General features: G+C 35.7%; 1 protein-coding gene across 4 annotated transcripts in view; it reads left to right on the forward strand.

Moving 5' to 3' along the window:
- Nucleotides 1-13586, forward strand: part of TBC1D5 (TBC1 domain family member 5) — a 322975-nt gene that overhangs the window by 228413 nt on the left and 80976 nt on the right. For all 4 annotated transcript variants that reach the window (XM_032991381.2, XM_032991383.2, XM_032991382.2 and 1 more), the window contains one exon: nt 10614-10756. In XM_032991381.2, the coding sequence (XP_032847272.2) occupies nt 10614-10756 (143 nt within the window). The remainder of the gene's footprint in view (nt 1-10613; nt 10757-13586) is intronic.

A 13586-nucleotide genomic window follows, 5' to 3' on the forward strand; every position in this document is an offset into this window, starting at 1 on the left:
ATTTCTTATGCTTCAAGCCCGGTTGAAAGATTATCAGTTTGTAAAGGCCATGTCCTTTTACTTCACATATGTTTGACGCATACTTACGCAGTTTTATAAGATAAAGGAGGCAATCTGATATATGATGTAATTAGCTTAAAGTTACCATTTTACTTTATAATGCATAATCTTGGATATACTGTCATCCTTAATTTTAATATGAAAACCTAAAAATAACCTTGTTATCGACTGAATTCTCTGTAACACCAAAAAACATCGGTGGTGGATAAATAGAATTAGAAAGGGAGAAAAGAGTGACGTGGATTGGTAAGGTAGTGGTACAGTTCACAATGGACATGTTGTCTTGTTTTGAACACAGTCTGTTTTCCAGTAGCAGTTCCATTGCCGTACGTACACAGATAGCTTCTGAAGAATTTTTAAAAAAAGTTAAATCTCCTGCAATTTTTAATGGGTTTCATTTAGCGTACCAGAAAAAGCTTATTTGTTTTAACATTTCAATACAGAGTAACAAAAAGATGGTTGAATTCCAGATTTCCATTTTTTATGGACAGAAATGGGATTTTATTTAATTGTGATAGGGAAGTCTCCAAGATAGAATATAAACTTCACAGTACTTTATCAGTATCTATTTGTTTACTTTAGAGCTATTAACAAAATTACCTCCCTTTATTTTAAAATAGATGTCTTTTTGATTAAGTCTTGTCCAAGTGGATTCTACAGAGAAATGTAGTAACTCTATAGAAGATTTAATCATATGGGACAGTAAAATGTTATAAATTCCTTTTCTAAAGGGAGATTGTACAAAAGGATCGTTGTCTCCTTTAAACCTACTGCGTGCATCTTGAATCAATGGATAAAGCTATTAGCAAATTTATTTTATCATCCTAAGAACTGTGCTTTAATTGCAACACTGAGAGTTGTTTTTCTAATATAATTTCTCCACTTTAAAACCAAATTTAATCATTGCTGTTTAAAGATGGAAAAGTTGGGGGGGTGGAGTTCCTAATTGCTAATAGCTGAGATCAGTAGGAACTTCACTAATTTAGAAGTGCCTCTTTTGTTTCAATAGGTTTATTGCAGCAAACAGTGTTTAAAATCATTCACCTGTAATTATTTTTGTTAAAAAAAGGAAATGTTTTTGCTACTCTGCAGTGATTTTCAAAACAAAATGCACATGCATCATCAGTATTTAGGACTGGAGGTTTTAATTGAATAGAGGCAAAGAGCAGTAAGGATTCAGTAGGCACATCTTCAAGTTCTTACATTTTACTCTTACGAGTGCAGATATTGGTCATTAAATTCGAGTTTTAAGTATGTATCAGAAGTGAAGTTCCATATTCCTTGCACTTAAGGGGTGTTTATCATTGACTTCAAAGGGTTTTTTCCAGTAGAATGTAGCAGCCCCCTTTGGTCTTTCTGGTTTATCACCAGTTTTTATCACACTGAACCTTGCTCTTTAAATCTGAGTATTGCCTGAGCTGTGTAAATTTAGTTGTTTTGCAGAAACACAGCAGTATTCTTCAGTCCTTCTCCTTTGAATAAAAGCATAGTTTAGCCCAGATAATTTCTGAACGAGTCATGGAATAACAGCTGGACCCTTCATGTTATTACCTCTGTATTTTGGCCAACATTTAAAAATAAAAAGTGGGTGCCTCAGATTTGATCTGTGATATTTGTTGACAACTTGAAGCACCTTTTTACAAAATCTTGACAAATGTGTAGAAATTCTGTCCTTTAAAAAATTCAGCAGTGACTGAAACTATGTTAGGTATTTCATTATGATCATTCTTTCTGTAGGTAACTACTGGAGTACAACAGTTTTATCCACCTTTCCCAGTTATGGTCAGTGAATTGTTATAGTCCAGTAACTGAATGTTGTATTTGCTGCAAACGCAGACAAGCCACATCAATACAATGCCTGTAATAGCTGTTAATTACTAAACCTTTATAAAGTGTTGTGTAAGTAAAATAATAAAATTGAATTATCTTAATTTTTAATGTTTAGAAGGAACGGAAAAGACTGAACAGTGTACTTTTCTCCCACTGCAGAGAATTTCTTTATATTAAATGCTACATTCAGTGCAAGTTTCTGATCACTTAAGAGTTACATTCACAATACAAATTTCCACCTAAAGGTCCAGTTTCTCCCATCTTCCCTGCTGAAATAATGGGAAATTTGTTTGTGTTTTCTATTCTAAGCACATACAAGTTCTTAGCTGTGTTTTTCAAGTTTTTAGTGTTTTGGAAAAGCCAGTAGCAGACTTCTCTCTGATATTAATCAAATCCATTTACAAATCAGTTGAAGAGTCTAATGAGGAGGGGTTGTTTTTTTACTCTTTTACTCTTTCCTATTTTGCAAGCTTACGGTCTTGTATATAAATACCAGAATAGCCTCTGAAAATGTTAGAGAGTTGAAGTGGAAAGCGTGTCTGTAATCTAACCAAGCTAGTACAGCAAGCTAAAACTGGTGGAGATTAGCACTGATAATGGAAACAGTCATTGTGCCTTACAATGTATTAGTCCATAATTGCTGGTACAAATAAATTTAGATTCAAGCTTTTCCAGGAATGGACTATTGCAAAATTGATGTGAGAACCATTGGCAAAGCCTGCAAATAAAACTACTACTTTAAAAAACTTTTGAATATGCAGATAAACGAGAATTGTCTCAAAGGAAAAAGTCAAAAGCAAGTTGACCCATTAGGTAAAGAAAAGGTGAATCAATTACATGCACGTTAAGAGCTTGTTTCAGCCAGTCACACTGGAGTTTTACATTAAGAAGATCAATCAAATAAATTGCAAAATCAGAACAGTAGCCCGGGATTATACAGATTTATAAATCTAATTATTCTGAATTCCTGTTTTTATAGGACTTTTATCAAATAATCTCTGAATCAGATCCAATCTCACATGATATCATTTTGAAATTTTGTAGTACCATCTGATTAGAGTTTAAAGATTCAAGTATGGAAAACCACCACATCTTTAGGCAAGTTTCTCCAATGGCCTGCTTGTCATTGCAGGGTTTTTATTTTTGTTTATGAGGTTATCTTGGAAGGGGACAGCAGCTTGTGGTGATCTTTTGGTATATATTTTACATGCCTCTGTTGGTATTAATTTGTTTATCATTTGTCTTCCCCTTGGTGAAGCCATGCTGACCACTCCTGATGATTTTCTTGTCCTTCATGTGTTTGGAAATGGTCTCCAGCATTAGCTGCTCCATGACCTTTCCAGGGACCAAGATGAGGCTGATTGGCCTGCATACCCCTGGGTTCTTCTTCACCTTCTTGAAGATAGGAGTGACATTTGCTTATCTCCAGTCTTCAGACATTCTCCATCACCATGACTGATCAAAGATTATTGAGAGTGGCCTCGCAATGACATCTGCCAGCTCTCTCAGCATTCATGGCTGCATCCCATGCAGGGCCGATGGACTTAGGTGTGTCCGGTTTGCTTAAGTATTTCCTGACCTTATCCTCTTCCACCAAGGATACATATTCCTTGCTCCAGCCTTTTCCTCTGTCTCCGGGACCTGGGATTCCTGAAAGCCAGTCTTTCTAGTAAAGACTGAGGCAAAGAAGGCATTCAGTATTTCAGCCTTTTCCATGTCCTCTGGAACCAGGTACCTCAGTTACAGAGTAGAGTAGGAACGTTGAACAGAGTTTTAAAATCAAGGATAGGTTTTAATGAGTATGGTTACCAGTAATCCTCTCTATAAAAGATTTTTTAAAGAAAGTTCCTTATCGATGGGGTGTATACTACAGCAAGGTGAAGTGGCAGGAGAAATGTACACTTTGCAATGGATGTATGAAGGAGAAAAATACAACTCTTCAGTCAGCGTTAAGTGAATTCACAATTCAGAAGACCATGGAAGTACAACTGTCAATACTCAAAACGGTGCAACAAGCTAGAACTACACCAGGGACCAGAACCATATCAAGACCATGAAGGAAATTTATCTTCCCTCTGGCAGGGGCACCACCACTTCTGGTGAACATGTCCAGGGCACCCCGTGGTAGTTGCTGGTACCACTCAAGAAGTTGGCTGTAGGTGGGGAGCAGCAGTAGCTGACAGTGGGAGCCACGGAAGATCTGGAGCCAGGGGCAGTACCAGTGCCAAAACAGGTGGCTAAAGTTAGTTATGAACTGGAACAGAAGCCTACCCCAAGGAGGCTAACAGGTTCAACGGTTTTATTATAGGAGATTTCTAAAAATATTAAACATTACTGCTATGAAGATGCAATGGCACCTGCTTACTTAAGCACATTCCTGCAAGTAAGTATATTACAGTTGGTCTGGCTTAAGACAGTAGTAAGTGATTTTGCAAAGAAGGGTAAATTACAACAAGGAAGGGGAGATATTTATTAGGAATTCATTTTTTATAAAGGAAAATCTTCTTTAATAAGGAATTGCATAGAGTCTTCCACAAACAAAGAATTTTTCTTAAATGCAAAACTGAGTAATCTTTGCCAGTAATCTTAAAGAATTGGGAAAGGAAATAATCCACATAACAACTAGATGCCTATGTAATTTATTTGTAAAAATAAAATTAAAGGTATTTATTTTAAAGAGATATGCTAGTCTATGTTTGATAACCTAATTACTGTAAAAATTTTTCAGGATATGTAGAGCAGCAGGAAGTTTCAATAGGACAAATCAAAACTTTTTTTCACAGTGGAAAGAAGGCAATAAAGTAAACCATGTACAGTATTCTCATTCATCGCTTAGCCTGAATTTGAGTAGATTTATATTAATAAATGAGTGTTTATTATCATTATTATTTAAATCTAAATACTTACTTTCTGACAGGAAAACCTATGGTAGAGTTTGAAATCCATATAATCCATAATGTAAATGTGTAGTTTTATTTTTATTTGAATTGTTTTCAAACACCGTAATTTTTATCTTTGCGTAAGGCCCCACTGTCTAAGCTGTGGAACATAAAGCCTGTGGATCTTATAATAGTTTTTAGATTTGAGTGGTTTTGATATAATTATGTAAAACTTAAAAAAATGAATGGATGCGACCACAAACCAAACGGAATTTGAACCAGAAAAAGTTGAAACAAAACAAACAAAAGCAATAGCCTACCTTGTACCCACCCAGCAGCAGAGCCGTGATTTGTGCGTGAGGTGAGTGATCCACCAAATCTTCATGCAGCCAGTACAGGAGAAGCTGGACGAAATAAACGTCCCCCACGGGAGTGCAGGGCAGGACAGTCCCTCCCAGATCACGGTCACACCAAAGCGTGTATGTCATTCTCTGGCGAAAGTGTAGTCCACGTACAAACCTGAAATTACTTAAACAGATAAGGCAGGTGTATGCCCGCACATAAGAATCTTTTTTATGTACTTTCTGTTATCTCTGAGTCTAAGGAGAAGCTGAATGATTTGTTAGATGCTGGCACACGCTTTTTTCCCTCCTTATCACACACACTTTTGTACAGTCGGCATACACTGCTGGAGACAATGCGGTAGAAATCTATATTATATAAATGTTTTACAGCCTGAGGAAAATCTGATCACCTTGTCTGGCTTCTCAAATGACAAAGGCCCCATAATTTTATCTAATAAATTCAGAATTAACATTTGAATTTATGGTTGAAGTAAACACATCTTCTACCAAGATGTCTGTCTTCATTCCTTTCACAAGTTAAGTAGATTAAGGCAAAAAATGAAATACATGCTGTAACAATATCTCACTGTACAGCCTTTATGGTGCTGTGCATATGAAGGTATGCTGTGTCTAAAATTCTCAGCATTTAAATTGAATACATTGGAAGTTTCTGTAAATCCCAGGAAGTCTGGTGAGCTTCCCACATAAAATTCTTACACCAGTGATTGTGGCTTTATTGGGATTTCGCATGCTTCTTTCCGTTCAGAGAAAATACTGGATTCTAATAAGGTTTTGTTTATTTTAAAAATGTAATTTTGTTAATTGTTATACTTAGAGTTTTTGCCTTCTTCTCAACTGTGATCATTAAGAGTTTCTCATGCACCGTGAGCAGAACTTGTAGAACCCTGTGGAAGAGTAGCTGAAAGAACAGGTTGTGATTATTCTTCGGGCATGTTTCCTTCACTGCCTTGTGTCGTTTGAAGGTTTTATTAATCTCTTTAGGACATTCCATACAAAATCCCTGAACTGTATAAAGCCACGGGAGTCTTAATAAAAACAAGATTTATTAAGAAAGGATACAGAACACTGAAGAAATGGACTGTGTAACAAGTCTAAGCTGGAATGTTGCGACAGTTTGATACACAGCCTTCTTCAACTGCAGCCCACCAAGTGTCCGTAAGTTAGAAACACAGATGGCTGAAATCATAGTGTAGGCATCAAGTCTGCCCGGAGTAATGCTTACTGCCTGGCACTGAACTATTTAATTCTTTATCTTCTGTATAGCTTCAAGTTTGGTTTTTTTTTTTTTAAGTGTTATACAAATGTCGCTCCTCATCCTTTTTCCATATCGTATTTTTGAACAAGCAGATCACAGCTCAAGTCTGTCTACCCTTTCTCCTAAATTATTGACCATGACTTTACATAGTAAATTGCACTGGCTAGAAATGTTTGCTTGAACATAATTCATGACAGAGTTTAAAGAGACAGAGCTTACATATCATTTTCTCAGTCAGTAAACAACTGATGTTAATTCTGGCATTTCTTGGCTTCCGAGTGCTGAGTTTGGATAAGATGGTGTTCTTTTCAATAGTTGCAGTCCCCTTCAGTGATTTTCTTATTTTTAAAAAAAAAAAAAGGCAGCAAAACTTGCACCGGGAGTGAAATGACATCCTGCAAACGCCTCCCTTATCTGTGGAAGGCTCCCACGAGCGAGTCCTGGAAGCCAGGGGCCCGTCCTGGTCCTGGGCGGCACCCCCTGCTGCGGGGGTGCTGCGCACCTTCGCCCATTCCCACGCAGGGCGGCGGGAGGAGGGTGGGGCGGCAGGGGCACCGCCGACTTGGTGGCAAGAGTTAGGAAGAAACACAACGTGCCCTGTGGAAATCTGCACGCTGCTGTGTTTAGGTCAGTCAAGGAATTATCAAATTTGGGCGGGTTTTTTTTTTTTTTTTTAATATACACAGCAAGAAGGAAATACCAGAGACCTTGTTACTTTGATTCTAGACCTTCTTAATTAAATGCTTGGGGAAAAAATAAGTTAAGCATGAGCAGAATGTTTTTAACCTTGTTCTAATGAATAGTATCAATGAATAAAAAGAATCGAGCCTTGAGCAGGAGCTTGGAGTGGAAATCGTACTGAAGATCGAGTTTAGCAAAAGTGTAAATGGCTGAAAACAGGCTCTTACAGTAGAATTTTTAGGCAACTTGTTGACGAGTTGTAGGTCCTAGATTTAGTAATTTAGAAGTAGCTTCAGAGTCATGGTTTCCCTTTCCTGGTGTTACGGTTTTTCATGTTCTTTCTCATTTCTTCGTTTTGTTTTGTCCTCATATACACTCCTAAACTGTTTGTATCACCTCATCTGTAACCATTTCTTAGTCTTATTTTTTTTTAAATAATTCTCTGACTTCCAGGAAGAAAAAGTAGATAACCATCTAAATATATGTAACACATATGTTAATTTTTTTAATGCTTGGAGAACTGTCCTCTAAATCTCAGTCAAAATGGTTGTGGTTTTAGTTAAAACTGGTAAGGCTGGATCATTGCCTTATTTAATGGCTTTTCTAGAGCACTGTTCTCTCCTGCTTTCCCTATATTGTAAGGTCATTAATGAATCATTATCTATTGCTAGTAATTAGTGATCTCTTGAGAATATTGGCTTAATTATATAGGAATCATAAATGCATAAGTGGAAGATACAGTTACATATTCTACATTGTAGGTAGTAGTACCTTGGTGTATTATGGCTTTAAAGAACCTGTATTTTTTTTGTAGATTTTAATTGCTAAGTGTGCCTGGTAAAATATGAATTATTGCATTACTGCATGTGATAAAAGTTATGCTATTGTGAGCCTCACAGTCTGCAGGTGTAACAGATGTAAGGCAAGATTAACAGGACAGAACAATAATTAAACCACAGACAGCCATCTCAAAAAAAAAAAAAAATGTTTATCATGTCCAATGCAATTATTAAGTGTGTGTTAAATTCTCTGCAGATATTTGTAAAAGCGATAAAAACATGTTAGTTTGAAAGACAGCTTTTCAATGTGGACACTTACTTTAAGGAATTAAGATCCCTTTTTATGAATATAAAAGCTAAGTGAAGTCCTGCCATATGGCAGCGTGGTTCATAGGCAGTAGGGTCCTTGGTTTATAGATGCTACAAGCTAAATGCTGCCAAAGGAAATAAGAGAGCAGTTAGCATATATGCATTTACAACAGTATGAATTGCTTACTCCCTTTAAGACAGGAAGGTTCAAATAATTAACGGTAATATTATGGTTGGAAAAGGAAGTCCAGTTGTTCTTCAGCAGTCTACATCTGTGAAACATGATACCTCTAGGGACTGAGATTTAGTTTTCCCAGGAGAAAATATAAAAGCAGGAGAAAAAAAAAAAAAATGAATGACTTCTGCTTGAGCAGAAAAAACCTGCATCTACGAACGATTAACACTGCATAATGAAGTAGTAAAGAAGCAAAAGAGATTTCTAATAAAAGACTAATAACAAATCCCATTACACCATGGTGTATTTTTTCCCTTGAAGTGTATTAGACTTTTAGCAAGGCTTCTGAATGAGATTTGGGTAGTTGCAAGCAAAGTCAGCTCAAATGCTTCAAGCTTAGCTGAAATTTCTCACCTAGCAGTTTGCGTAACTTGAAAGTTGGGGTTTTACAGGTGGGAGGGGTTGTTAATGCAAGTAATAGGCTTCACACAGAGTTTGGGTAATGTTTGTGTCACCAAAGGATAATAGTCTGCTGTAGGCTAGGCACGGCAGGGTAATGTGCCACTATATGGTAGAATCCCTCAGAATAGACATGGTATTAAGTGCGCTAACTAAGCCGTGCTTTTGTGTTAACAGTTCTTCTGAGGCCTGAAAATAAGTCCTCATAGGAAAGGGGTTTGATCAAAGAGGGAAATACACAAAGTTTGTGTTTTGTCATAGCTAATATTGTGACTTTTTAATTACTGTGCTAAGATAAAAAGTTACAAAAGCTTAGAGCATAAATGTGTGATATAAGGATGAAATGATGCTCTCTTTTGAAATCACGTATTTTCACTTTTAAAAGGGAACATGTCTTGTAAGGGAAAAAAATCCTGTGTAGTGATCTCTAAATCTGTGACATGGATGTTTTTGCAGACTGTGCATATGGTTCCAGTGGCAGGGGAATAAAAGTTTAGTGAACAAAACCTTGACTCACAAAACAGACCCTCTGAATTTCTTTTATAAGAGAGTCTTTTTGTACAGATTGTTTCTATCTTAAAAGCTTGTGCTCAACTGACGTGTTGAAATTCATTTGTCTAGAAATGGACTTTTATTACTGGAATCAGAGAAGAAACCCAGATGCCTTAAACCAACAATGAGCTCTGGGACAAAAGTGGTTAAACATGAATTCTTACAAGTGAAACTAATCTTGATGAAATTTCTAGTTGCCTTTTTAGAAATTTTTCTGAGTTTTAAAGAATGACTTAATTTGCTTAGCAGAAATTTGCAATCAATCTTTTCTTGCCACTGAATAAACAGATTCCACATGCGTAGTAATTTGCATATCCCAGCTAAAAATGTTTTCATTATTTTTAAGTCCATTTCGTAATAACTATTTCAGGATTAATGTTACTAACTATTTTTTAGCTCTTTCAAATGTAACCTTAGATAATCCTACCTAAAAAGGTATAAAGCTAGCAGGTCTGTTCTGGAATAGGAAAGGGAAGTGCCTTTCCTGAGGTCAGCAAGTAAGGCAGTATAAGAGCCAGAACTGGAAATAAGAAGTCTTGAGGAATACTTTCCTTCTCCTGCATGTCAAGCTTTCAGCCTCAAGCAGATACTTCATTTAATAAGACAGATTTTCACATTTTGCTAGGTATGAAAATAGCACAGATATGAACGGGAATTACTGATAGAATCTACATGCAGCTTATCACTAAATCTGGTAGAGGTTTAAATCAAGTTTGATCAAAAGAGCATCCATAGCATATTTTACATGGAGCTGCACTGTCATCAATAACATGGAGGAAGCCTGTTCAAAGTAACTGTGTCTCGGTCCATTTTAACTGCTGTTTGGCATCTGTCTCCAAACTGTCTTTTACTTACTGGGCTTTTCAGGGCTTCTCATAAGCCACTGGTTTCACCCTGTGGCTTTTGCTGTTCCAGGCTGTTCTTGTGTAACATTTTCTCCCTTGCATCTTAGATCACTATCACATTAAATGCTCAAAAATATGGTATATAGGATCAGTAAGTTTTGTCCTTTGAGGTTCACCTGCATAATAATATTAGTAAGTTAAGCATCTACAGTCTGTAACGTATCACTTCTTTAATGTAAATGCAATAACATTTCTACCAACACATTTAGTTCAGTGATTATCAGAAATCTTAACGCTTTGCAAAATTTTCTGGCAAAATGTTTGGGATTGTAGTTGATCCCGGGATATGTATCTTGACTTTACCATACTTGGCAAAACAGAGAAATACCAATCATGTCTTTTCCTATTTTTTTTTTTTTTTCAGGCGATGGGTAAGGCTCCTGTTTGGACGTGAATTCCCACTTCAGGACCTTCTGGTTGTCTGGGACGCGCTATTTGCTGACAGTATCACCCTGAATTTAGTTGACTACATTTTTGTAGCCATGTTGTTATATATTAGAGATGCCTGTAAGTATCAACTATCTTAGTCTTTTAAAAAGAATTCAAACCTATTTTTCAAAGAAAAAGAGGACATAAGAAATGCTAAATTTCATTGTGACATTTTTAACATACAAAAATTGTTCCAAATGCTAGGAGAGGAGCCATTTATTATCAGACGTGGTATGCTGTATGTATGAAACAAATTGTATCTTAGAGTTAAATGCAGGTTTGTTTTCTGAGTAGTTCTGTGGTTTTATATGGAGTTGCAGATTTTATGTGCATTAGGGATACAGGTATGTATAGAGCTCCACCTTCTGACCAAGCTCATGAATTGAGTAAAGCCTCCCTTTGACACTGGAAATATTTTTATGCTGTTCTGCTGTGAGAAATGTGAAAATGCACAAGACAATGACTCATAATTTTTGAAGATATATCTTGAAGGAAATGTAAATGCCGAGATGAGTAACAGTTACAAAATACATTTATTCTGTGCAAGAGTGGCATCTTTAAAAAATGATCATTTCATTTTATTGTATTTTAGTACACCTGAAATAGGTGCAAAGGTGATTTCTTACGGGTTAGCGGTGACCAATAAGGACATTAAGTTGGGACAAAGAAGAAATCACAAAAATGTTGTTAGCTTAGATAATTGTGAACAGGAGGAGGAAGATATGTAATGATTAATTGAGGCATTTATTTCAGTCCCGTCATATTCTGCAAAATTCTGTATACAACTTTTCCACAACAAAGTATGTGTTTTGCAGCAAGATGCATGTCTGTCTTTAAATATATCAATTCCGTAGCATGCTGTTCAGATTTAATTGTATACAATCTGTAAGCTTCAGGTTATAACAAGGTCACATATTTGACACAATTTTGCATTCTAGGACACATAAAGTTTTCAACATCTGTGGTTCCTATTTTAGGTCCCAATCTTGAAAATAAAACGTGCATGTACTTTACACGTACTGTCGTTCCACTGCCTGCCTTCATGTGTTTTTTTAATTACTTTTTAATAAACATGCATCATATAGAGCTACCATACATTACTCTCAAAGAAGTGGACATTTAATTCAGTTTAGAGGTTTCAAAATTAATGCTGCTGTTTCAGGATGATCTGATTCCAGGTCATTATGTTCTACAATCTAAATCTGGCTAGTTTATGTGCAGTAAACTGAAATAATCTTAAAATTTCTGGTATAGGTCTGTAGTGCAGATGCATGTAAAAATGTTTCTTAACATCAGTGTTTTATTTTGTGTCAGCATTTCCCTTTAAAAAAAAAAAGAAAGGCTTTAGAACTGTATAAGCACCCTCTCTCTTCTTGGGGAGGGAAGGTTGTTCTGGGTTTGTTTTCTTTTGCTTTTTGGTGCTGATGTACAAGTTTGCTTTTTGGTGCTGATGTACAAGTATCGGTATGAGTTAATTAAAAATGTGAGCTAAAAATGTGTTATAGGCATCTGTATGAAATCAGTCACCCTCTTTTCTCTGAAATCCCCAGGCTTAGTAAATAGAGTAATAAATAGCTTTAAAGTGGGAGTACATTTGCCCAAATGAGATGCAAAGTCATCTCATCAGGACAGCTAATACCTCATATATATACTGTTTCTGTAATAAGTAACTTTTGTTCTATAGTTGGACCTAGTTAATTACTCTAAGCATAATAGAACAGCGAAACAAAATACCCAGTCATAAATACTGTAAAGTTGAACATATTTTCAAAGTCAAGCTCAAACTATAGCGATTTCTACAGTTCTTGATCTGATAAAAGAAAGTTTTTCTTATATAGCTGTAACAGAAAAGTTTTCCATTTTTCCTCATTTTTTTGTTGCTGATGATATTTGAGCTCTGACTGGAGTACAAAGTTCTTTCGTAATATTTTTAAAAGCATTTTCAAATATAATAAGTTTCTAAAAGCTTCTCTTTATCTGGTGAAAGGAAATGTTAGCTCAAAACATCTGATGATGTTAATCATCTATAAATAAACCACTTGGAAATTTTCAGTTTAAAAACTTTGAAATAAAAGGAATAATCATATACCTCCTAAGATATTATGTTATAAAGATGTCGAACATAAGCAATTATAATAATACAGTAGTGAAAGCATTTGAAAGTTTTAAAATTACGCAGATTCTTTTATACCAACACATTTGGGGATGAGGGAAAAGTTGCTGGTTTGGGAACTGATGGGGTTTTTTCTGTGTTCTATTATGATGTTCTCAAGGATATTATTTTAAGAGAGTATTATTTCTGCTATATTTTTCATTTTATTTTAGTTTAAGTTTGAAATCCTCTGTTACTCAACCAATATATTATTCAAGGAGAAGGAAGCCTTTAAATGACTAGATTCTTATTTATAAACTTTAGTATTTATAGATATATAACCATGTACACAGCCATTCTATAAACTGGTCTGTTCAGTCTTACATCTGTATCTAAGCAGAGCTTTATCCGTGGAGTGATAATCCTCACAAGCCATGTGTAGGGTTGTGTACCAAAGTATCTCTAAGTTTTAATAAATGATTTTCTGGGTTTCCTTGAAAAAAGTAGTGCAAAACAACCTTTTTTCATTTAAATCTCTCAAATCAGAAGCATGAATATGTTGCTTTCACCAATATGGATGTATATGCAGTTGTTGATGAAATCAGAATGGAGAGGAAGGTGCAGTGCAAAAATATATGTATTTTATACACTTCCCTTCCCTTCAATAAGGACAAAAATTAACAAACCTGGAAGACCTGTCTATATTTTGCATAGTAACCTGACGTCATTATTGCACCAGGATCTAATTTTGACTGATCAGTGTTAGAATAAGTATATTTTTACCATGTCCCCATTTGAAGACTAGCTATGGCCATT

This window comes from Tyto alba, unplaced genomic scaffold (genome assembly GCF_018691265.1).
Source record: "Tyto alba isolate M040663 unplaced genomic scaffold, T.alba_DEE_v4.0 Super-Scaffold_38, whole genome shotgun sequence".
Classification (NCBI taxonomy): Eukaryota; Metazoa; Chordata; class Aves; order Strigiformes; family Tytonidae; genus Tyto; species Tyto alba.